The sequence below is a fragment of the Dryas octopetala genome, chromosome 4 (genome assembly GCF_963921425.1).
Source record: "Dryas octopetala chromosome 4, drDryOcto1.1, whole genome shotgun sequence".
Classification (NCBI taxonomy): Eukaryota; Viridiplantae; Streptophyta; class Magnoliopsida; order Rosales; family Rosaceae; genus Dryas; species Dryas octopetala.
The window spans coordinates 21,973,957-21,999,607 of NC_141369.1; the positions used below are offsets into that span (position 1 = coordinate 21,973,957).

The window sequence follows — 25,651 nt, forward strand, 5'->3', positions numbered from 1 at the left end:
TTTCAACTTTGATTTTTGACCAATTATTTCTCACCCCTCACCTCTCTCTTATCTCATCTCTTTTTGCTTCTCTCTATTTTTACCAATTTGTTTGGCCTAACATTCTTTCACTTAATGCAACTTCTTAATGCACTTCGTAGTAGTGGATGAGATTTCTCACCCCTTGCACGGGTTATTAAAGATGCTATTTTTCTTGTGGAATCCTTAGGGGTGACCTCCATTAATCAACAGCATTGAATTTGCACTTAGGGGTGACCTCTCTCTACTTCTGCTTGCAGAGCATTAAATTGAAAACAAACAAATATGACCTTTGATATCATATATATTACGCAATTACTAAAGCTGTTAGGAACGCTTTGCACAAATCAAAATAACATAGTTCGTTACAATTCATTTGCGATCACAGATGATTATCAATATAACATTCTGTTGGTTGTATATATACATACAGCTTTTGTCAAGTCAGGGACTAAGGGAGGACGTTCTCCCCTTGCTCCTTTAAAATGTCATAAACCACCTCATTCACAGTGTTATATAGAGCTACGAACAAAACTTCATGTAGTCTGGGAGACATCATCAATGGTGGTCGTTACTAGAGTAGCCACTTTTATCAACCCTATCCTGATATTACTGAATTGAGGTTCGAAGGCCATTCCAACTGACCAGAAGTAGCATTCCATCTGACCAGAAGTAGCATTCCATGAGTCTTGTCTCTAATGAATCCCAGATCCTTCCACCACCTAACTCATGCCATTAATAAAGCAAAGTTACTATTTACCTACTCAAATGTTCCAATTAAGCAGAGTTTCCTCTGAATTACAAAGTCAGTATACAGAATGAGAATCAGAATTAATGGTAGCTAGTAGAATTATCAATTGCTACCTAGCTTAAAAAATGTTTCCTCATCATATATAAGAACTAATTCCATTCTTCTAGGCTATCAAAATGGTAAATGTGTTAGAAAATCACTACATTGTTAAGTGTATCACATATGTATTCCCTCTTTAATAGAAATGAAATGTGAGCTCCACGTGTCTATCATTACTCTTTTGTTTTTTGGCCAACTATCATTACTCTTTAAACAAAAAAAAAAAAAATACCGTTGTATTTGAGCCCTGGACTGTAAAGTACATATGAGCCCAACACTGACAAAAAAAAAGTACGAGCAAATACTTAAGACAAAAAAAGTATGAACCCAACACTTTGACAGCAAAAAAAAGTATGAACCCAACACAATAATTGTTCCTTTACCTAAAAGCCCACCAGCTCCCAAGCCCAGCGTTTTTATCCGGGGCAGCCTTAAGCCTTACCCACCCGTTACCCGTAACCCACCCATGACCCATTATCATCTCCACCCCTAAAACCCACCCGTCAACAGAGTTCCAAAGCGACGGCGAAACCCCCATTGTTTCTAGTTAGGGACTGGCTGCTGCTGGTGCTCAATTTCTCGGCGTTTTCCCGCAAGATCCTTAATTCCTCATACAAAGCGTGTAGCATGGCTGAACAGGTTTGGGCTTCGTTCTGAAATTCTTTCTAAGTTATTAGATTACAGTTTTATAATTCTTTGATTTGTTTTACTTTACATGGATGCGATCATACCAATAGAAAACCCTCCAGAATATAATTTTGAAGAATTTAAACTCAGCCAATGTAGAATTTCTGTTGAACTCTAGAATGCATGTGAAAAAAGTGGTTTGTGTTACTTGTCTAGTTATATATACAACTTCCCATGAATATTTTGCACATATATGTATAAATGTATGCAAGATATATGCATTCAAACTTGGTCAATTCCTCTTCACCTCACTGTTGACCATCGTTGTAATGTTTAACAGATGGGGAAGCTGGCAGCTCAGAAACACGTTCAATACATTATTTCAGTCGAAAAGGTCTGATATTTAATGCAAACACATATAGTTTTCTTTCGCTTTATAGCTAATAATAATAGTACTATGGTGAATTGGTGATACTGTACTCAGAAGAAGGACTCTTTCGAGTCAGTGGTGATGGAGCATATAAGAATGAATGGTGCATACTGGGGCCTGACCACCCTTGATCTTCTTGGAAAGCTTCATGCTGTGGATGTTGATGAGGTTGTTGCCTGGGTTCTCCAGTGCCAGCATGACTCAGGTATTTACCTTATCAAAATTCTTAGCCCAATACTAGTTTTTTGTTCTGCATTGTCTGTTTGTCAATTTAGAGTTGTATTGTTTATTTGTCAATTTAGAGTTGCTGAGTAAATTATGATGCAACTTTGTTTATCCAGGTGGGTTTGGTGGTAACATTGGGCATGACCCACACGTACTGTATACCTTAAGTGCTGTGCAGGTTTTGGCCTTACTTGACAAGCTTAATGTTCTGGATGTTGAAAAGGTTGCAAATTGTATCCATTAGCATATATTTTTTGTAAAATCTGAAATAAATCTTCATTGCCGTTATGCACGCATTTTCAATTGGTGAATGGTATTCATAATAATTATTACACCTTGTGTTGAACGGATGCTTATAGCTCATAAAAGGTTTTGTAAACAAATTAGACAATTAAACAACATAAAGCATAGTGAATATAGAATTTTTTGTGAGACTTAATATTCAGCTCAGATGTAGCTGGGCTGCAGAATGAAGATGGATCATTTTCAGGAGACATGTGGGGTGAAGTTGATACAAGGTAGTCTTTTTCAATTTTCTTTGTTTTTGGCATCTTATGATTTTTTGAAATTAGCATCTCTTGCTGAAAAACATGATTTAGTTTTCAATTTCTTTTTTCTGTTCCTTTTTTTTTTTCTTTCTAAGTAACAATTCTTTTTGTTCCTTTTAGGTTTTCTTATACTGCTATATCTTGTCTCGCATTACTACATGGTTTGAATAAAATCAATGTGGAGAAGGCTGTGAACTACATTTTAAGTTGCTTAAATCATGATGGTGGATTTGGATGCACGCCTGATGGGGAGTCTCATGCTGGTCAAAGTATGTTATTTAGCCTATAGTATCTGTATGAAGTTTTACTTTTTGATAATATTTCCTTTGTCTGCTTTTTTTGTATCGCTTGTTAAATGAATATCTGTTTACATTTTGGTAAGTAGAATCCTGCTTAGTCCAGATTCAATCATCATCAATCAATTGTATTATTTGTAGTATAAAACTCCATAGATCATCAAAGTTATTTCCTTTTGGTCCATTCATTGGAAATTAGCAGTCAATCTTGCGGTGCATCTGTCCTAATTAAGTTTTAAGCTCATATTGTCGTATTCTTTTCTTTCTTTTTCACTTAAAATCTTAGTTAATGACATATTGACATGATTGATTTGCTTTACAGATGAATGTTGTGATAAAATTTTTAATATTGAGTTAAAACTAAAGTAACTGCATTGGCCTTGTTGAAATCGTTTGCTGTTTTCTTATGCCATATGTACAATCTATGGACAACCTAGTGAAGATAGAATAATTGACAGAAAAGTTGTTCAATAGAAACTGATCTGCAGTGTAACTTATCTGGGTCCTGTGACACATCTCATTGTACATCATTCCACTCTCAAGTCTAGGGAACTATCCTTTATTTTGTTTAAAGCATCCGCATGTCTGATCTAGTAATGGCATAGTGATTATTTAGTTGTATTATCTGTATGTCAAAATCAGACTCAAAATTACAGCTTTGCTCTGCCCATTGTGACTGCAGTTTTCTGTTGCGTGGGTGCTCTTGCTATTACGGGGTCTCTGCACCGTATTGACAAGGACCTTTTGGGGTGGTGGTTATGTGAGCGGCAAGTGAAATCTGGAGGTCTTAATGGCCGTCCAGAAAAACTTCCCGATGTAGGCTTTTCTTTTTCGAAAATTGAAGCTGAATTTGTTTCTATTAATTTGGACTCTTCCTCACTGCATTTTTGCTCCATTTCAGGTCTGCTACTCATGGTGGGTTCTTTCTAGTTTGATCATGATAGACAGAGTTCAGTGGATCGATAAGGAAAAGCTTGTCAAGTTCATTTTAGACTGCCAGGTTATATTTACCCCATTTGTACATTTGGATTATCCCTTAGGAGTGGGTATTCTCCCTATAAGATTATTTGTGAAACGAGGATTTATCTGAGATGTGGTTCATTATTGAAAATTGCAGGATATTGAAAATGGAGGAATTTCTGACAGACCAGATGATGCTGTTGATGTCTACCACACATACTTTGGTGTAGCTGGTATATAATTGCTTAGCTCTACCTTTGTTTAATTTCACATATGTTTGCGTAATAATTTGTCATGCCATAACCTTTGTCAATGATTATAATCAATGCCTGGTTAGAGCTTCTAAGTTCCAACTTCGTCCACAAGTGATGTTAGGACCTTCTTATGAATGGGGTATAATGGAAAATGTTTCCTTGTGTAAGGGGAGTGTACGCGGAAGGAGATAACTACTAACATACCTAGGATGTCAGTGCATTTAGTGTTATACATAATTTGTTCTTTTGTTCTTGGCTGCTTGCTCTTCCACCGTATTCATCATATATACGGTTAATGCTTTTTGATGCAGGGCTTTCCCTTCTTGAATATCCAGGGTTGAAAACCATAGATCCAGCTTATGCATTGCCAGTTGATGTTGTTAATAGGGTTATCTTGGGCAGTTGATGGCTTGTTTACGGGACTCTGATTTGCATCTCTTGCTGTAATTCCATACCTTCTTGTTTATCTAATAATGTCACAAACTCTCAGCAGCTTATTCAGATATGGTATATACGGTTTCACTTTTCTGTCAATTTTTTCGCCTTGATGCTTGGCTGCATACTTGTATCGGCTCATTTTTTGTAGTTCCTGGATGTTAAACAGAATGAAGTGTAAGCGGTCAAAAAAATCAGTTGAGTGGGAGCTATTTGATTCTGATTGATACTATGTTATTTGATTGAGTTCCTCAGAACACCTTCAATAAAAATAGAAACTAAAACTCTAATGTTTGTTCTTCTTGACTTTTGGTTTCTTAAGAAAGCAGTATTATAGTGAATTTTCTCTCTTGATTTTTTTTTTTTCGTTAAGAGTTTATACAGAAATGCAAGATGTTTGTTTCGGGCTTGCTTGCTGGTTCTTTTTCTTTCAATGTGCGTGTAAAATCTGCATGTTTTCTCCCCCACCCCAAGTAAAAGTAAAAGTACAACTGTACAAGAAATAAATGGGCCCTTTTCTTTTCCTGAGGGGCAAAACTTGGATCAAATGACTTATCCACGGTGTCACTGTAACTTACTCCACTCCATGAATCATGAAGAATAAAACTTGCCTGCACCCCTGTTTCACCAGCTGGCATCCCTCTCTCTCTATCTCTCTCCTCTCTCTCTCTTTCTCTCTCTCTCTCTCTCTCTTTTTTTTCTCTCTTGTGACACCACCTGTCCCCCTAACACGGGGGCAGGCAAGTTCTTCTCAATGATGAATCTCATTTATGAGGCGCTTATATCTTTAGCACTGGCGTGTCATATTGTTGATCACCCATCCACTACTCCATTGTGGGGAAAAAAAAAAAGACCCCACAATCACAAAACCAAACAAAACCCAGGTATCATTTCAGTCACGAAATGGCAACAAGAAGAGCCAAACCTCTTTAATTGCTTCCAGGTGTGCGTCTTGCAACTTGCATAATGCATATATAGGATCACGTGACCTCGTGCGAGAAGATGCAAGATTGGGCATCAAATTCTACAACATGCATTATATAATGGGTCACGTGCGTGTGTGACATCCTCGGGCTTTTCTTTTTGGCTCTTTTCATTAGAGATTTTCAATGAAACAGCCGTCACCTCCTCTCCACCCAACCCTTCCCAATTTTTCAAACACAATTCACGTGCCAATCTTGCCTCTCTCCTCATTACTGTGGAAACTAGACTAGGAAAACCAGTACATGAAAACCAATAGAAGAATGACATGTCACATCCTGAAACATTTTCTATGCGTATGCGTAGACGGTAAATATTGTAATTCGTGTTAGTGAGTGATGTTGATGTGGTGTCATTTCCAATTTGTGTGAAATACAAATCAACTTTAAATTAAATTATTTAATCAATCATGTCGAATGATTTAACTATATTCTATCCCGTTCATAATCATGTTATATTTTAATTAACTCATATATTTCCTAATCTAAAAATATAAACATAATTCCCTTAATTTTAAACCAAAATTATTACTTTCACAACATTTACAAAACAAAATTCTATTTAATTCATGGTAATAACAAAATCATAAGAAAATAACTATATAATTGTACAATGAATCGTATAATAATGTTAAAAAATATGAAAAAATTACTCATTTCATCATAAAACATTAGTTAAACATGCTTATTTTGTCTCAATCATGTTATACATATTTGACACTAATTTAATAATTATTATTCATATTTTGTTATATTTGTGTTCGTGTTAAAATTTGTGAGCCCAAACTCATTAATTTTGTATTAAATTTATATCATGTTATTGTGTGCTGAAAATTATCACGTTATAGAAAAAATTTTATCTAATTTTATATTATAATGATATGATATTCCTTAAAAAGAGGAATATTTTTAAGACAAAAAATTTGTGAGAAAGAGAGTGGGAGAGTGAGAGAAAGAGAGAGCCCATCAAAGAAAGAGGGAATACCATTTGAGTACGTACCCACGCAGTAACATATAATGTAGGTGATTGGCTGTGACAGTGGGCAACTGATTGGCATGAATATAATAATAGTGAATTTGTTTGAAAACGAAAAAACTAAGACTTTGAGAATTGATCAAGAGAGAGAATGTGTGTGTGTGTGTGTGTGGGGGTAGATCAAAGGCGTCATGATCGATAAGACATGTTGACGTGAGCATGCGTGCACTCTACCTCCTATTGCGTCTTGCCTTTCACTGTTTCACATCCTGTATTCATGTCCTTGTTAAATAAATCTGACAGATGGCTTTAATATTTCATATCCTCCTATTCTTGTGTAAGTCATGGTTTTTTGGGCTGATCACTTATGAGTTATGGGCCTTATGGCTATGCTATTTTGCCACTTTTTTCTTTTTTCTTTTCCTCTTTCGTTTTATTCAAAATTTTGAAAAACTTCATCACTTGCGAAATGGGTGAAAATAGTAAATATGACTTGCAAAGCTTCAGTATAAGCCATTATAGATAGCATAGGATCCCTCTCACTCAGTCACTCCTTATTTGTGTTATCTTCACTTTTTATCTTTAGTGAATAGTGATTGAGTGATTCACTTTATAGTGGAAATGTTTGTTTTGTAAGACAATCTAGCGATGTAAAATATTTATATTCTTAAAATTTAAATTAAATCATTATTTAAGCTGATTTTTTCTTAAATATGTTGTCAAAATTCATAAATTTAAGTAAGAAGAATATTATAATAGGATAATAAATGATAATAAGAAAAGATCACCCTTTACAATGCCTTACGAGATTAAGAAATTGATGACGTGTGGGGTGAATGTGATTCAATGTGTGAATAAATGCTCGAAAAAAGGACTATGAAAATTGGTAGGTTTCGTGAAGTTGCAAGTCAATTGGGCATAGAAGGGTCTTGCCAATAATAGATGTGTAGGTGTAGCCCCGATAAATGCCTATAGCTTCTACTAGTCCCTATGTATATATGATGATGGATCGATATCTCATAGGTTCATAGGACAGCAATCATTTTACCTCCATCCCCTCACCTACAATCTCTCTGTCTGCAACAAAGCATCATTGCAATTACACATGAATTTAATTTTCTCAATTAAATTTCATAGATTTTTAATTTGTTATACTATTTTCCACTACATATGAAATTATGAATTGAATTATGAGATCAATAATATCACATAACGTCTATAAATTTGCCAACTATTTTCTTAACTATTTTGCGTGAGGTAGGATTCATCAATAGAGAGTTAAGAAAATTATTACAAGAATTGATGTGTATAGTACTACTCTCAACCAACTATTAATGGATCATGTGCTATGATTGTATATGACTTTGAAGAGAAGAACTTGGCATTTTCCATTATCTCTCTATTTCTCTTTATCTTTTTCGGATTCTTTTTCTCTTTTTATCTCTCTTTAACTAGAATAACATATTTTTATTATACATATCTATAACAGGACATATAAGTGAATTCTCTACTTGGAACGATGTTTGGTTTTCTCATGTTAGAAATTAGTTATTTTGGAAGCCAATTATAATTAAACCTATATTAATAAAAAATAAATATTAAATAATTAAAAATATTAAATAAACATCACATATGTGTCGAAGAGTTTGTCTATAATCAACATGTAAGGATTATAAATATGATATAATTACACTTTCGGTCAATTTACTATTTCATAATTTTCAGATTGGTCTATGAATTATTTTAAGTGTCAAATAGATTCACGAATGAATTGAAATTTATCATTTTAGTTTATTTCGTCAAAATATCTCAAATGGACGATAATTTTGGTCACATGATAAGCATATAGAAGTGCAAAAGAGAGATAAGAGAATATAAAATCACTGATTTGCCCCTCCATATGTGCCTGTATATAAGTGGGAGAAATAAATACAAAATTGTATAAATCCGTTATACGCAAATATTTTCAATTCATTCTACAGCTGTGCACTACTACGTCTACATTCTACAAGATATCTCCAGCCATGTGGATCTGTGATTCTGTGCTATTGGATAGTCAGAAGGCTTTTTTTTTTTTTTTGGGTACAAATAGTCAGAAGGCTTTCCTTAGGCTGCAGAGCAATAAAGCATATCTTGCAGACTTTAAGCTTACAAAAAAGCATAGTACAGAAGTATTTGCATATATAAAATGTACAAATATACAGTAAAGTGAGGCAGGCTAATTAGATGTATTTTATTTTCAAACAATATAAATAACCATTTATATTAGAGTATAACCTTTTAATCACATTGAAGGAGGTCTCGGAGACTTGGATCTCTTATTCTAGACACAAAACAATGGAGCATTAACCACTTTTTAAATGAGGGATGAGTGGATGACAAAGCCTTATATAAATATCATTATAATTATCCATCATGCAGTATTTTTTATTGGCTTCCAATATTAAACTTTAGTTGTGACATATCACTCTAATAATTAAGAGTATGTTTTAAATATTATTTGATAAGAAAAAGTACATCTAAGAAAAAAAATATTTGGGCGCGCCACTGACCCATTCCCAACAAATCTACAACCCTCTATTCCATTTCCAAAAATCCAATCATAATTAATGATTTTAGTTTAAAAAATAAAAGAATATTATAAAAATTCTCGAAAGTATGGCACGCATCTCAAGGACTCAAAAACAAACATTTTATTTCATTATGGCAGTGCATACTGCGCTTGTACTGAGCTAGTGAGCTGGCACTGCTTAGTAAAACGAAAAACAAAGATAAAGTGACTCCTCAAGACCCTCACACTTCACACACTCCCATTCCCCTGCTTTTGCTTCATACTCGCTTTATTACTCAACTTAGCACACATAACACATTTTGAGTTGAATGATATTATTAATCACAACACTAAAATAAAAGTTGTGAAATAACTTTCTTAATTAGAGTTGAGAATTATGATAGCCCTTATATAAAAATAAAGAAGCTAAGTCTAATAAATAACAAATTTTTCTCCACAATTTAGATTAAATTCCACCTGGAACAATTTTACTTGAGCCAAATTATTCCATTTGAACATGTGGGTGGTCCAAATTTGGTTATTAATAACAGCTAAAACCCCAGAAATTAATAAATCCCCGACTACATCAAATTGGTCGACAGGTTTGGTTCAGAAAAGCTAAGTACCCTACTTTTACCTACACGCGAGAAGGCTCATCAAATATCTACAACGCCACTTAACCCAAAAAAAAAAAAAATATCTACTTCGCAAATGACAACTGGACTGGTCAGTGAACCAGCTGGACCTTTTCAGGTGGCGTGCTCTGATTGGATGGCATCTGTACCATCCTTTTGGGCAGGGACATGTCGTACCAAGTGCAGTAGTGCCCCTCCCACTGTGCACAGCTTTGGCCAGCTAATAAGTGGGAAGCCCCGACCCGCAGAGTAACGGCTACATTTTTTAATCTTTTGGGGCTTTGGATTTATTGGAATTTGAGTCCGACGTGGCAGCTGATGTGGTATAAAACTTAGATGACGTGGACAGTGGGAGAGGTGGAGGGGCTTGTGAGAGAAGCCAATTCAATGGGGCTATAAAAGCCAGTGTTTTTGGTGTGTTTAACACAGACTAAGACTCAGAGCATTCCAGAGTAGAAGAAGAAGAAGAAGAAGCTTCACTCTGCTCTATACTATTCTTGCTCTAGTCTCTTCTTTCCTTCCATGGCCTTTTCTGGGTCTAAGATGCCTGGGTTTCTAAGTGTGTTTGTAATTGTGGGCCTTGCATTGGTGGTGGGTTTGGTTAGCTCAGCAAAGTTTGATGAGCTTTTTCAGCCAAGCTGGGCTCTTGACCATTTCGTTTATGAGGGAGAGGAGCTTCACCTCAAACTTGACAACTATTCCGGTATACAACACTTTCTTTTTGAAAGGCCTCATTTCGTTCAAGTGTTTGAAGCAGTTCATTAAGCTCTGTTTTTAGCTCATTTCGTTCAATATATAATCATACTCTGTTATTTACCCATTCCTAACCATGATGCTTTGTTTGTTTAATGCTTCCCTCTTGTTTTTCTTGGGCTGATATAATGGTGGGTTGGAAATTTCAGGTGCTGGGTTTTCATCCAAGAACAAGTATATGTTTGGAAAAGTGACCATTCAGATTAAGCTCATAGGGGGTGATTCTGCCGGAACTGTTACTGCTTTCTATGTGAGTAAAGACTAAAACCAGAACGACAATGAGCTACAATTGATGTAAATCGTTCATCATTAAAAAAAATATCTTTGATTCATTATTAGATTACTTTCTGAAGTTGAGAACAGCTCAGCTTGTGGTACTATGGGTCCCCATTTGATACCTCCTTACACTGTTTAGACTTGGCCTTATTTGACTCATGAATGGTGCTTGTACTGAATACTATTACTAGCACCTACCTACTCCTTTTGCCCTCGTGAAATTCTTTACTTTCCATTAAATCCTGCATTGATTATTTTTGTTCCCATCTACAACACATCCATGTATGCACCAATTGTTTAATATGAGTAATGATGAGTTGACGACATCCATATAAATAAATTACAGTGATTACTCATGAAGTTTGTAACTTTCTATATTAAAAACCCCTCGTGACTTTGAATTGGCATTATGCTACCAATTAATACACCCATCAGACACCGACACTGATATTGAATTCCCTTTTGTTCTTGTGGGATGTATCTAATTCTTCTATCTTTATCTTTTCTTTGTGTGTATCACAGATGTCATCGGACGGTCCATCGCACAATGAGTTTGACTTTGAGTTCCTGGGCAACACCACTGGTGAACCTTATTCAGTGCAGACCAACATCTATGTGAATGGTGTAGGTAATAGGGAGCAAAGGTTGAACCTTTGGTTCGACCCCACCACGGAATTTCACTCCTACTCCATCTTTTGGAACCAGCGCCAAGTAGTGTAAGCACTTTGCACCTACTCCCTCTTTAACATCTTTTATGTGTACTTGTATGTTTGTGATTCATATATTTACGCTGGTTCTGTATCATTTATCATTTCAATGGAGCAGGGACATCATGTAATTCATATTTCAAAAGCCAGTGTCATGAAGGCTGTGTGTGACTGACTCACTCAGTACTGGGTCTAATATAAAGTTGAAAAGAAAAACAAAAACCAACCCATGAAAAAGTGGAACGAATCTTGCGTGATGTCTGTATGGTCCTATGCACGAAATTTACAGAACTACTGTGGACACAGATGCCTTTTCTGCTCTGTTTTGGGCCTTCGAAAAAAAAAAAAAAATTGAAGAAAATGACCGATTATTTTAAAATGTGCGGGATTCATTATTTATACTTTTTTTTTTTTAATGTGTGGGATTTGCAAACTTTGTTGTTCTTACGTGTATTCTTCAAATATTGATTTGGGTTCAGGTTCCTAGTAGATGAGACCCCAATAAGAGTGCACACCAACATGGAAAACAAAGGGGTACCCTTTCCTAAGGACCAACCTATGGGGGTGTACAGCTCAATTTGGAATGCAGACGACTGGGCCACACAGGGGGGTCGGGTCAAGACGGACTGGTCCCATGCACCTTTCATTGCAACCTACAAGGGCTTTGAAATCAAAGCGTGTGAATGCCCAGTTTCAATTGCAGCAACTGACAATGCAAAGAAGTGCACCAGCAGTGAAAATCAGAAGTACTGGTGGGACGAGCCTACTTTGCAAGAACTCAATCTTCATCAGAACCACCAGCTCGTGTGGGTTCGGGCGCACCACATGTTCTATGACTACTGCACCGATTCTGCAAGGTTCCCAGTCACTCCTTTAGAGTGTGTTCACCACCACCACTAGTCCCCCCATGGCTTAGGAGGTCGTATGGGAAATTAAACATTGTACAAAAAGAAGGGGGGAAGGAGGGGGATTAAAGCTACATATAACATGTGCTCCATGTTTGTTGTTTGTTCCATTTTTTGTTTAATTTCTTGCTGTCTTTAGCTTCTGGTTTGTATGATAGATAGTATTATTAATGTGAATTAAGCATTTTCTTCTATCCAATGTTGGGGTTATGAACCAAAAATTTTCTTTTACTGACGTACTGCTCACTACCAAACATTGTACAAATTTGCTGGCTCATGCTTTCACTGTGTCAAGGTACATTTAGGTCACGGGGTTGCATTGTGGGAGAGAAATCATGTTTGTAGGGTTGGTGGGGAATGGGGATAAGTTAAACAGTGAAGGAATATAAAAGAAACAAATAGTGGACCCAGAATTTGATCATTTTGATGTGGGGGTAATGTGATGTAATCTGTTCAAGCCAAGTGGAGCAAACAATCAAATAGAGGGTTGAGCCTGGATTTAATAAGCAATGAACAAGTCCACCGTCAAATAAAGAGGACTAGACCATTGTGTACCTATTGGGTCCATGATAAAAGAAGTGAAAGTCATTAGCCAAACATGTGAATGTGTGATTCATCGAGTACACAAAAGTAGGAAACAGGTAATTTCTGGTTTCCACTTATTTTCTTCATCTTTGATTTTGTTCTGATCTCTTGTTAAAAGGGGAATTGACATTGATGTGGGAATAAAGTCATTGTTAATTACCACCCACCTTGGATTTCTCCCAAGAAATGGAAATGACATTGTATTTAGACGGTTTGGAGAGGAAGAAACCAAAGCAGGATCACAAGAATGCAATTTAAAGGTTTCTATTTAATCAGTAGCTTTTCTTGTGAATTCAAGCTTCCTTCTTTTCTAGTTGAAGACTGTTCTTCCTATTCTTGGCTTCTTGCTACACTGCTGAGTCAGAACTCAGAAGAGTTTTCTTTTTACCCCTGCACAAAACATGTGAAACCTGTGCAGTAATTAAAACTTGGCATCATATATAGACTAGCAGCAAGTCTAGCATGCAATGCATGATTGAATTAAGTAGCCTATTGTTTGTTTGTTTGCAATGGTGGACCTAGAATATTTTAAGGACCATAAGGGTTCCTTCAATTCTTTCCCTACTGTAATTGGGATGACTTAGAGCTTTTGTATTATGGTTTTTGGTAATAATCCAAAGAAGTAGGGTCCCATAAGAGGACATGAAACGAAGGGGGTTTGGAAGGAGGTGATGGTTATCCACTCAAATGAATATGAATTTATCTGGGCCATATTAAATAATGGAGAGCAAAAAAGCTGAAAGGAGTCATTTTATGAGAATCAAATCAAATGAATCGCTTGGGGAAATAAGTGCATAAGGTCATAAAAGTTAGAACTCTGCTGGTGTGGATTTGTGAAAGGTAACAGAAATTCAATTTTTTGGTGTTGTTTTGCTATGTTTTGGTTAGACACAAAATTTGTCAACTTGAATTGGATTTATATTTGAAGCCCATGCATTGACAAAGAGGTACCGTATTGCTTTGATGAGAAAGAGCTACCACTCATTTAAGAGATGCAAGATAAGGTAGATCAGGAAATAGTAAATGCAATAATTCATTCTGAGTAAACACTTAAAACACATCAGGCCCCATTGGCAGGTACCCACCAATTTTCTTTATGGCCATAAAATAACCCAACTTCGATCATTGAGTGCAAATTAAAAACGAAGTGAAGCATCTAGATCCAGAGAAGACAATGATAGAGTGATAGTGCGTCGGTGATGGCATCGAATGTGAGTTAATTAGAAGCCGAAAGAGCTGGCAAGGCACTTCGATGGAAGTGGGAGACAAAGCTAATTGTACAATTAGCTAAAAGTGATTACCCACTTGTTTAAGCAGAAAATGAACAATATATAGGAGCATATGATCAGTTGCTTTCAGAGGACAACCTCTATATAAATTAATGCACCTAACAAGCATACATAAAAGAGTTGATTACATGTGGTGTTTTTTTTGGGCCAGTTTCTATAAACATTTTGATTTGTAGAGGGCCAAGATACTAACAGTGAAATTAGAGCAATACTTTGTTTATAATTCAATAGCAATAAAAGTAGAAAAATACTGTGTTATTATTAATATTTTTTTTTTTTGAAAATATATATTAACCAATTTAAGAAAAAAAGTTATACCGATCAGCAATATAGGCCACCCACTAAATATTTATAGAGCTAGAACCTAGGGACCATAAAAGCTAATAGAAATAGGGAAGAAATGAAAAGTTTTGTGATTAATCAATATCTAGCTAGATGGGCAATATGGAAATCATGCAAAAAAGCTGAAATCCAAAATTGAAATAAATTTATGGGTATGGTAAAGTTTAGGGCTTCTTGCATTCTCTCTTGTTAATGCAGAAAAATTATAAAATATTCAATTTGGAGCACAGTTGGCTAAAACTATAGTGCCATAATCACTATTATAAAACTTTCCGAAGACATTAAAGTTGTGTTTTTCCTAAAACTTTTCGCAATTTCACAATAAACTTTGTAGTTTCTACTTTCTACTAAGAAAATGTTTTATAGTCAGACTTTCTACTATGTTGTGTTTTAACTTTTTTTTCTTTTCCAACTTTTTCAAATAATTTGAGAAATGTGACTATGTGAGAGTCATACGAAACACGTCTTATTATAGAAATTTGGAAAAAAATATTGGAAAAAGTAGGTTTCTATAGCATCTTAATTCCTTTATACTAATAGTTTTTTCATATTTTGAAAATCAAGCAACTGTACATAAGCAATAGACCATGCGGACCATGTCAAAAAACCTCTTTGCCAAGACATTAAACCAACTAATTAAAGCAAAGTAGTTTTAAACATGCCAATGGCTTTGGTAAAGCTCTTACTCCTTTTATGCCAATGGTTTTTGATCATGGGAATAATTTATAACATGTTTAACAAAATTATATTTGTTATTTTCTCCACTCCAAAAATCTTGAAATATGAAAGAGGAGCATTCAATAATTAGTTCATCAAGCTTATGTGAATCTATCTTTAGCGAGAACATATAAATATATCATAATCTTGGAAATCTTATACCCTAGTAGTGGAAATATGAACTCGTCAATATTTAAAGGGAAAGAGAAAATAATATCCGCATACCATGCCACATTGTAGAATTTTTGCTAAAATATAGCTAACCTACACTTTTGACATGCTTGGAATACTATAGAAAAAAAAAAAAAAAAAAATCAATTTTCAGCCAAGGCTTGCTAGGCTCTCTTTCAGCCCATTAACTCACCAATCTCGGGCCGGAACTTGGGCTCAAAATCCAAATAATGAAAAAGCTCAAGATAAAGCCCGACCCGCGTATTATAATCCATTTGGGGAAAATTCAGGGAAATGGGGTTTTTTGCCATTTTCTGCTTTGTCACTGTGGACTCCTCGGTTTCTCCTCAGTCCCAAACTCTCTCTCTTTCTGTGAAACTTTAACCATTTCTCACTTCTAAGCTCTGTTCTCCATAACCCCCTTGAGGCTCAGGCTGGGGGCTCCCGGAGCACTAAAAAGGTAACATGTCGCACTTTCAATTTCCATAAAGCATTTTCACACCTTAACGATACTTGAATAAAGATTTATCATCAACTACTTATCAAATTTTGCTGAGATCTATGTTAGTTTGGTTTACTGAGTAGCTAATGCAATCCAATTTTGGTGTTAGTTGCTCGAAAAATTCATAGGGAAAAATGAAAATAAATGGTTATTAGGTACTTTAAATGGTTATTTGGAATGAGCTATATGATAACTTTGACCTTTATCTTTTTGGCGGAAGAGGACTTCCAATTACATTGGCAAATCTTGGTTGAGCAAAAGATTAGTTTAAATGGTTTGTGATGAAAAATGGAAGAAAAATTGAGGTGGGTTTTGTAATCGAATGACAAAGAAATCCAAACATATGTCTATGCCTGAGAAGTTTGCTTTAACTGCATTTGAAACAAGTGCCCTGTCAGTTCTTATTAACTGCCACTTAATGCTAAAGTGCTGAAGGTTAGGACCAAATCCAAATTCCCCATGCATAACATGCTTTGGCATAGTTGAAAACCTCTAGCTTTTGAAGGTATGCAATTGCTCTGCATTTCCTACTCTATCATATAAATCTTTTTGAGCTAAAGCCTTCACGCCTGAGGCAGCTTCAAGAGATCGTAACACTCTTCCTAGCAGTGTAGGATCACATTTGTTTTATAATTCCTAGATTATTTCTTTATGTATATTCTTTGCTGTTTTAATCCTTTGAATCCCTAGGGTTATGTCTGTATACTGAATGAGTATTAGAAGGAATTGTGGTTGCATATGATTGTATATTGGCACTTTGATGTGACGGTATGTTGGTTTGACAGGCATTGCGCTTGTGGTGCATGGGGGTGTTGCTTTGTCCTTAGTTTTTGGCCTAAGATGGGTTTAGCTTAGGTAAGTAAGAATGGCCAGTAGATTAGTATTGTTTTCGCAATAAAGATTATCTCTAAAGGAAAAGTCTGCTTTCTAATATTGGCAGGTAACTCATTGTATTTTCTGTTCAATACAAATTTTAATTGCATGCCCAAGTTGGAAAAAATCCATACTAAACAGGATGGATCTAATCCTGTGGCTGAGACTCTTGCAAAGTGGAAAGAATATAACGACCATCTGGATTCTTGCAACAATGAGAGTAAACCAATTCGTAGAGTTCCTGCCAAGGGTTCGAAGAAGGGATGCATGAAAGGTAAGGGTGGACCCGAGAATTCTCGTTGTAACTACAGAGGTGTTAGGCAGAGGACATGGGGCAAGTGGGTTTCAGAAATTCGGGCGCCAAACAGGGGAAGTAGGCTATGGTTAGGTACTTTTCCAACTGCAATTGAAGCTGCTCTTGCTTATGATGAAGCTGCAAGGGCCATGTATGGTTCTTGTGCCCGCCTTAACTTTCCTAATATTTCAATTTCCAGTTTGTCAAAGGATTCTTCTTCTAGAGAACCTCTATCAGCCCCTTCTTCGTTAGCAACTTCTGCTGGCTCAGAATCCTCAGGAACCTCAGACCACTCGGAGGACTGTGCTGCTCAGGATAAGGTGAATTCTCTTTCCCCTAACGTAGAGAATGACAATGCCATGGATACAACTCAAACAAATGAGGATGGAGAAGGTGAATGACGAATCAGTTCTTGGCCTGCTTGGGCATAACGATGTACAATTTTAGTATATATACCTGGGTGATGGTGGAGGTCTTGGTTTATGTACGTGGCTGATGAGCTATGTGGTGGAGAATGGATTTCGTAAATTTGTAATTGGGTGATGTTAGGAATTTTGATGACTGAAATTTGGAGATTAGCATTTTTTTCTTAAAGCCGATTTGGGTTGGATGATGAACTCTTCAATTGTTTGTCTATTTTTGGCATATTATTAGTAACTATACGTGGTATAACTGCATGCTCCCAACATAACCGATGGAAAAAGTGTTGAATGGGTAGTTATGTCACATGTATAGTACGATCACCCAATATTATTGCGCCATGTGTTGTATTTACTTTAAAAAATTATAAAATTTTCTTATAAGGACACATGCGTAACACGACTGCCCTATTGAAAAACCTCTCTATGCGAAGCAAAAACATAAAAAGGATTGTGGAGGGGAGCCTTGTATTTAATAGAATGTTATGATGTCAATAGTAAGGACACGTTCCATGTCAACATGTGAATATTAATCTGGTTCGTCTCCTGGACTTAATTTCTGCAGGAAACTCAAACTCCTGCTTGAACTTGCTTTCTGCAGAACTCAAGAATTTGCACCCCACTGTGTGTGTGAGATCATGGTTTATCTAATTGATACTTGGGTAAGTTGAGTTTCTGATATCATGAAATTCCTCCAACATACTCCATCAGATTACACCAATGAGTAATCCTGCATTAGTGGTTCGTATACAAGAACTGACAGTTCTCAAGGAAAGTACAAATCAAGGCACATCATTGCTTGCAATCTGATACGAGAAGCTATAACCACCACTTAGCTCAGTTTTGTTGTCGTATGGTGGACAATCTTGTCGCAGACCGCAGTCACCCCCGTAACCCCGTTCACAACTTAAAAGACTTGTCCCTCAGCTTTGCAGGGATCCAATTTCCAAAAGAAAGGACTTGTCCCTCTTATGAATATAACATTATCCATGGTCATACATCACTAGAGGGACCAATAGTACTGTCGAATATTTATTATTTGCGTTAGTGCCCCTAATGTTGTTGAACAAAATAGTTGAAAAACCCTTGAAGCTCTCAGTAATGCACTGAGTTTTACAAAAGCATATTGTGTATGGGTGAATAACCAATTAGGCAGTCATCGTCAACCAGCATTGACAATATTTTGATACCTACACTACTGCCCCTTGGCTCCACATCCAAGTATCCAACTCTCCTTGATATTAGGCCATTAAGTTAAGGACAAGATATATCTTTGATGTTATATATGGATTAAAACCTGCCGACAAATTGTTGCATCCATGATGCCAGGCAACATGGGATTCAAAATTTAAAGGCACGATAAGCATCGCCCAACTGAACAATGCAGGCCACAGGACATTTGAAAAGTTGTTTTGGTCCCTGTTTCTGGTCAAGCAGGCCTTTTTTGATTTGTTTTTTAACCGATATGGCGTTGTGGTGTACCAAATAGAAGACAAGACCCACTTGGATGTACTGGTTATAAAAGGTACAGCTACTATGTAAAACTTTGGGATTATGGCCTTAAAGATAGGAGACAGAAGTCACAATCATAATCACATATTTATATGATTAATCCCAACGCTGGAATCTTTGGGATCTTTGACTGTTTTAGCTCTTTGAGTTTTTTTGGTGGAAAGCTCACAGTTCACAGTTGGCTCGGTTGCATGCATTTATCACGACCATTTTCATTGGTAAATTAATCAAGCAAGCAGCTTATAATTTACAATTAGCTAGCATCTACTACCGACCTTTGCTCAAACTCAAGTATGAAAGTCAAAATCCCAACTTAGAAAATTTTAATTTTCACCTACTCTACTTATTCAACATCGTATTTCGCCCCCATTACATATTCTATGGCCAACATAATAAAAAAATGAATGAATTTCATATTACAATCCGACCTTCCATATGTGCCATACTACTTCATTGTGGAAGCAGTGAAAGCAATTAAGCACGTGTGAGTGTGTGTAACAACTAACAACAGACTATAATAGTTTAAAAGTAATTGTTAAGGAAGGAAAAGGAAGATTGAAAAAAGAAACACAACAAATAAAAAGAAGGGCGTGAGTTCATATCTTAATATGGTATTGTTTGCTAAATGCTAAATTACGTAGGTGAAGAAGAAAAGCCCAACTGGAAATTAGAAATATGTACAAATTGTGCACCTGCTATTTTCCAGCTGTGATGCTATTGCCAGCTGTGTCCAATTAATCCCAAAGTAATTAAACAGCCAAATAACAAAAGCTAGAGAACCCCCACACTAACTACTCTCTAATAATCATTTCTACTTTTTTGTTTGGTGCTCCCAAACAAACAAACCCTGCAGACTGGGTTCTCCCTCGGTCCCTCCAGTTGTATTGCGACGTCGTTTTGTAGATGAACAGATGGTTTCCTCGTAGTCTAAGCTTTGTTTCACCTGCCTAGGTTGGACTGGAACAGAATCACTTTATTTCTTCCGCGTATCGCATCAAAAGTTTCCCAGATCCCACCCACACACACCCCATTGGCATTATTAACTTATACACACACTTTATCACCCCACATGGGACCCACTTCCCAACAAGCCTTGAGCAAGTCACAACAAATCTAAGCCATCCATTCCTCTCTATAAAACCCACAACACCCCAACTCATTTCAATACCCCCCAAACGCAAGCAAAGAAACAGTCACTTCCCAATACCATAAAAACCCAAGAATTAATCACTTGGAAATAGCACCATGGCCAGACTTGGTGTGATTTGCTTGCTTCTTGCTGGGTTCGTGGTGGTCCAAGCAATGGCTGATGAGGAATCTGAGGGGCCAGGACTGAACCCACTGGAGGTGGTCAAGCTCCAAAATGGGGATTTGGGTTTGGCCCAAAAAGCAGCAGAGCTGCAACATGTTTCAAATATTGGTGCAGAGCCATCTGAATCCCAATCTCAAAGCATGGAAGAAGAGTCCCAAGAGGCTGAAGCTCCAGCACTGGGCAGACGGATGGCAAAGCACCACTCTGATAAGTCTGTGGCTGGTGGAGGTGTCATTATTGGTGGCCTTGTCACTACCATTTTTGCAGCTGTTTTTTGCTACATCCGGGTCACCAGAAGAAGAGGCGGTGTTCGTTGAGCTCCTTCATCTCAGGAATTAGTGTAAAGGAGTGATTTTGATCCACACAGATACATCATATATATTTCAGAGAATATTCAGTGTAATCAATCTTTCAATATTTATTTTGTGAATGTGAATATTAGATCCAGATTTCTATGAACTAGTATATGCTCTGTTTTCTGCATTTCAGTGCTCTGATTTGTAATTGCTTTCTCAGTCCCTTTTTCTTTTTCTTATCAAAATGTCTTCTTTCATGGCCTGAAAGAACAAGCACTTCTCAAAAACTGATATACCAGAGATTTTCTTCTGCTTTGAAATCTTTTCCAGAGAATATCAAGCTCTATTTTAAATCACTTGATCTGCAAAAAGCTAGATCTATGATTATGTTAATCTTCGAGCGTACTCCTTAATTTTCTCACACAATGTAGAATTGTTGATGATGGGTTCCAAAAGAAAGAGCAAAAGTTGAGTTTTTGGAGAATTTTAGTCCTCCAAGAAAGTTGGAATAGCAAAGCACATAGTTTTGTTACTTTTCTATATTATAAAGGAGTCAGGTCGGTGCCTCTGTGATGCTGCAAGCCTGCAACCGCCTTCCCTCTTGCGATGAGTGCCAAGTTTTTATACAATTGAACTTTGGGTTCTCTCTCTCTCTCTCTCTCTCTCTCTCTCTCTCTCTCTCTCTCTTTTTTATTTTTTTATAAATGAATTAGTGGTTTTATTTATTTTCTGCTGGAGTTTTCTAGGGTAGTTATATGATTATATCATATATGATATTATAAATGAACGCGGAATCAGGTAGATATATATAATATTATATATGCATGATACCTGATGCGTTTCAAAAAGGAGTCAACTGCAAGTGATCGAAGAAGACAAATCTTCCATGTTTTCAGTTTTCACATGTGATGGACGGACCAGACGCAAATCTTTCTTTGGCTACTTATATTCCTGCTTTTTTCAGTCAGAGTCTAATGTCTGTTTCTATATCTCTGTTGCTGTCCGTCGATCACGATACAAATTTACAAAATGTATATCTTTATTTTCCTTAAATAATTTTAACAGATTTATAAATAAGATTATCTAGTAATAACATGTCCTCTACCTTAACTATGTGCACCTTCTTTATATACATATGAATATATGATACATAAAAATTTCTCAAATGAAAAGTTGAGTTTTTATTTGGACATGGTAAATTGGCCTATCCTGCCTGCAACTATGAGTATAGAGCCTTTGTGGCTCTGCTCTGCTCTCTATACCTTTTCAGAGTTCACAAATCTCTTGCGGTTGACCATCATTATCAAAACAGCCCAAATAGTTCTGATTGGACTGCTAGCAAACAGATCAAGGTTTCTGGTCAAAGTCCAACTCCTGTGAACCAAAAGCAGCACAATCTTGATTGCAAAATTTTATTATAATCCACAATTTGTGCCTTTGTGGTTAGAACTTAGAAGTTAGCAGCAGCTCCAACTTTTCCTCTAAAAAAAAAAAAAAAAAGAAAGCCCCATTTATCGTGGTTCTAGACTATGTGTCTTCAAAATGCTTAGATGTTATTGTCACAACTTTATTCTCATTTATAGTTCTTCATGTCTATGACGGACCAAATTGAAGTTTGGGTGGAGCAAGCTTCACCAATTCACCGTTTGTTAGCTCAGAGAAAGACCTATAACCAATAGGTCAGACTCTAGTACTCAAAGAAGAGAGTGGTGGTTTGATGAGAAAAAAACTAATAAATGCTAGTCTAAAAGGGAAAGATAGTTGTTAGTTCGCAACCTGGTTTGCAATTTAATTCCTTTCCTAGCATCTGGTACATAAATTATGACAAATCATCTATTGCTTAATGAGAAAAAATAAAAAACTTTGGAATATAGAAAATTCAATGAAAAAGGTTGAGTAATAATATGGTATTGAAATGCAATGAATGAAGCCATAGTGATCATTTTGTAGCTATTTATGTGTTTATTAATTGGTGTTGTAACTGTTGTTTTTCATTATTAATTTTTAATTTGATATAACAATTTAAATATTATTCTAATTTTGCTTTTCAACTTGATTTTGGGCTTAATTTTGAATAAATTAATTGTGATGGGTTGGGTCAGCCTTAGCCTTTGTATGAAATAGGCCCATTAGCTTGCCATTATTTGGGTTGTCCAGTTTCCAAATAAGGCCTAATCTGGAATTATGGCTCATGAGAGAAGCCCAAGCCCACCCAGAAAACAAGCTCCTTGTAGCAGCTTGGTGTCTTTGCTATTCAGTTTCATTCAGTAACTACCACTATTCTCTGTGTTTCCCTCCCGAAATCAACAAGAACCATTACCTCGACTTGAACACTAATGGCTTCTTCTTCTTCTTGCTGTACCCGTTGGCACGCAGCAGCCTCCTTCACCATGTCTGTAATATTGGCCTTTGTAGCAATCTCCATGACACTGCGTTCAAACCCCAAGAACGAAATCTCTCCAACCAAACCCATCAGCCACGTCACCTCACTCAGCGCTTCAAGAACTCTGAGAAGAGCTGGGTTCAACATCATGGCCACCCTCCTCCAAGTCTCACCCGAACTCTTCCTCTCCTCTGAAAACTCAACCATCTTCGCTGTCAAAGACTCTGCCATCTCCAACGCCTCTCTCCCTCCACACCTCTTGAAAAGCCTCCTTCAATACCATACCTCCCCTGTCAAGCTTTCCATGGAAGACCTTCTGAAGAAACCCCAAGGTAGCTGCTTGCCGACCCTTTATCGTAAAAAGAACATTGCAATCACAAAAGTTGATGAGAAAGAAAGATTGGTTCAGATCAATCATGTATTGGTGTCACACCCCAATCTGTTTCTTGAAGGGTCCATTTCGGTTCATGGGGTTCTTGCCCCATTCTCTGCCTTGGATCCAAGAAATGTTTATCAGGGTTGGGATATTATTCAAGCACCAACCTGTGACTCTAATTCTAGCATGGTTTCTGATGCTCCTGACTCCAACAACATGGTTGAATGGTCCCGGATTGTCCGATTGCTATGCTCAAATGGGTTCGTTTCATTTGCCATTGGGCTGCACTCTGTTCTTGAAAGGATTCTTGAAGATCACAGGGGTTTGAATTCTGTGACAGTCTTTGTTCCACCAAGCTTGGAGTTTGTATCAGCACCTTCCCCTTTGCTTGAGAAGATTGTGAGGTTTCATATACTGCCTCAGAGGTTTACAAGCAGAGAGCTTACATCGTTGCCTGCCAGAACATTGCTCAGGACCCTGGTTCGTGATCAAGCTCTTGAGGTTACTGGGGCTACGAATTTCATGCAAGGATTGGTCATCAATGGAGTTCAAATTGTGGCGCCTGATATCTTTTCTTCCAAGAAGTTCATTGTCCACGGCATCTCCAGAGCTTTCCAGTTGGACGATCTGCCTAACACAGCAAGATAAGGTGGCTTCATATCAATGGGTGCTGGTAACAATATCAGTGTCTCTTCTCCCTCTCCCAATTCACATAACCTTGCATGTGGAGTACTTCTAGTTCCAGAGTATCGGAATACTGAAAATAACTAGGTTGATTTGTTGTTTTAGAAACATTAGTGTTTGCAACCCAAAATGGTTGTCTGTTTAGCATAATAGCATTACAAATTGCTTTTGATGCATTTCAACAAGGTACTGCCAAGATGTAACAGAGAAGTGTAGGCTCATTGTATAGGCTCAAGAAATCAGTGATTCAATGAGTAGTTGAAGACTGTAAGTTGCAACTAGGGCACTATTGGGCTCTCAACTCGCAAATGGTTTTCAGCCTCATGTAACTGTGTTTTGGTGCAGGTTTCTGTAGATGAATGCTACTTGGAATTCATGGATGACAGGAACAGACCACAAACTGATATCTGTTTAAAGCACAAATTCTGCACATCATTCAGCCAAATTAACTAAAAGAGAATTAGAGGGACAAAAGAGAAATATCTGTCAATCAGTTGCTCCTACACAATCTGGGTATTCCACTATTCCTGATTTTTTCTTTCCTCTTTCTACTCCTCAACAAGGTTACAAAACCTAGTAACTCAAAGGGGCCGCACCTTATACACATTCATACTGTCATCTAATTTCCCTATCATTCAACATCTGCTGTGAATATCATCCAGCCATTACAATACCGAAGTCTACAAGAGGATCCAACATTAAGAGTATGAAACAACAGGAAAAAGTTCAATAAAAAGACTGAATCTTTTCTTGGGAGATATGCTACTTCCCAGTCAAGCTGTCTTGTAACAGTCTCTAGGGTTTTCGGTCGAATTTGTTTCCTGGAGTAGTTCATCTGATGAGTTCCTGCGTAATTTAAGTTCGAGAATCAGGATTCTGAAAGCTATCTTCTGTATGGATGTCCGATTCCCTTGTATAACTATTGATCAATGTCTTTCACGCTAGGAGATCATCAGCTTATGGCAGGAAGTATGGAGAGGAAGTCTGAGCCTCGGATCTCAATGAACCCTTTTATGAATCATCAACTTCAATTCAAGATGTAAAAAATTGCGAAACTATGTCCAGATCCGAATTCTCAAATCCAATGCTTCATCACTGAAAAAAATTAAGAACCTGTAAATAAGAAAAGTCGACTTGAGAAAATAAGAATGGGAAAGTAACTAAGAAAAGCCACATCAATCAGCTAAATTAACTAAAGCCAGACTGAAGGCATGGGAAAGTAAGAATTAGAGGGACAAAATATCTGTCAATCAGTTGCTCCTACAATCCTACATAGTCTAGGTGTTCCATAATTCCATAATTTTGTTTTTCTCTAGGCCTCTCCTCCTCAACAAGGTTATGATACCTCGTAACACGAAAGGACCATACCTTATACACATTCATGTTGTCATCTAATTCCCTTATCATTCAACATTTACCATGAATATCATCCGGCTATTACCATTACAACACAGTACAGCAGAAGATCC

General features: G+C 36.8%; 4 protein-coding genes across 6 annotated transcripts; all 4 read left to right on the forward strand.

The window, feature by feature from the left end:
- Positions 1 to 1,358: 1,358 nt before the first annotated feature.
- Positions 1,359 to 4,742, forward strand: LOC147288205 (geranylgeranyl transferase type-2 subunit beta 1-like). 2 transcript variants are annotated; one of them, XM_086240642.1, is made up of 10 exons: positions 1,359 to 1,507; positions 1,836 to 1,889; positions 1,980 to 2,130; positions 2,267 to 2,383; positions 2,602 to 2,668; positions 2,819 to 2,967; positions 3,677 to 3,810; positions 3,896 to 3,994; positions 4,112 to 4,187; positions 4,544 to 4,742. In XM_086240642.1, the coding sequence occupies exons 1-10, from the start codon at positions 1,496 to 1,498 to the stop codon at positions 4,612 to 4,614; spliced, it is 930 nt and encodes a 309-aa protein (XP_086096768.1). In that variant the 5' UTR covers positions 1,359 to 1,495; the 3' UTR covers positions 4,615 to 4,742. The 2 variants fall into 2 exon arrangements, with proteins under 2 accessions (XP_086096768.1, XP_086096767.1); XM_086240641.1 differs by having other exon boundaries at positions 1,362 to 1,507; positions 4,520 to 4,742.
- Positions 4,743 to 10,224: 5,482 nt separating this feature from the next.
- XTH9 (xyloglucan endotransglucosylase/hydrolase 9) lies at positions 10,225 to 12,618 on the forward strand. Its single transcript, XM_086239025.1, has 4 exons — positions 10,225 to 10,488; positions 10,688 to 10,788; positions 11,337 to 11,530; positions 12,001 to 12,618. Exons 1-4 carry the CDS (start codon positions 10,308 to 10,310, stop codon positions 12,419 to 12,421), a joined length of 897 nt encoding a protein of 298 aa, XP_086095151.1. The 5' UTR covers positions 10,225 to 10,307; the 3' UTR covers positions 12,422 to 12,618.
- Positions 12,619 to 15,837: 3,219 nt separating this feature from the next.
- Positions 15,838 to 18,019, forward strand: LOC147288207 (putative dehydration-responsive element-binding protein 2H). 2 transcript variants are annotated; one of them, XM_086239504.1, is made up of 3 exons: positions 15,839 to 15,990; positions 16,818 to 16,887; positions 16,973 to 18,019. In XM_086239504.1, exon 3 carries the CDS (start codon positions 17,014 to 17,016, stop codon positions 17,599 to 17,601), a length of 588 nt encoding a protein of 195 aa, XP_086095630.1. In that variant the 5' UTR covers positions 15,839 to 15,990; positions 16,818 to 16,887; positions 16,973 to 17,013; the 3' UTR covers positions 17,602 to 18,019. The 2 variants fall into 2 exon arrangements, with proteins under 2 accessions (XP_086095631.1, XP_086095630.1); XM_086239505.1 differs by lacking the exon at positions 16,818 to 16,887 and having other exon boundaries at positions 15,838 to 15,990.
- Positions 18,020 to 22,817: 4,798 nt separating this feature from the next.
- Positions 22,818 to 25,296, forward strand: FLA21 (FASCICLIN-like arabinogalactan protein 21 precursor). The gene has a single exon (XM_086242551.1). It carries the CDS (start codon positions 23,076 to 23,078, stop codon positions 24,144 to 24,146), a length of 1,071 nt encoding a protein of 356 aa, XP_086098677.1. The 5' UTR covers positions 22,818 to 23,075; the 3' UTR covers positions 24,147 to 25,296.
- Positions 25,297 to 25,651: the final 355 nt, after the last annotated feature.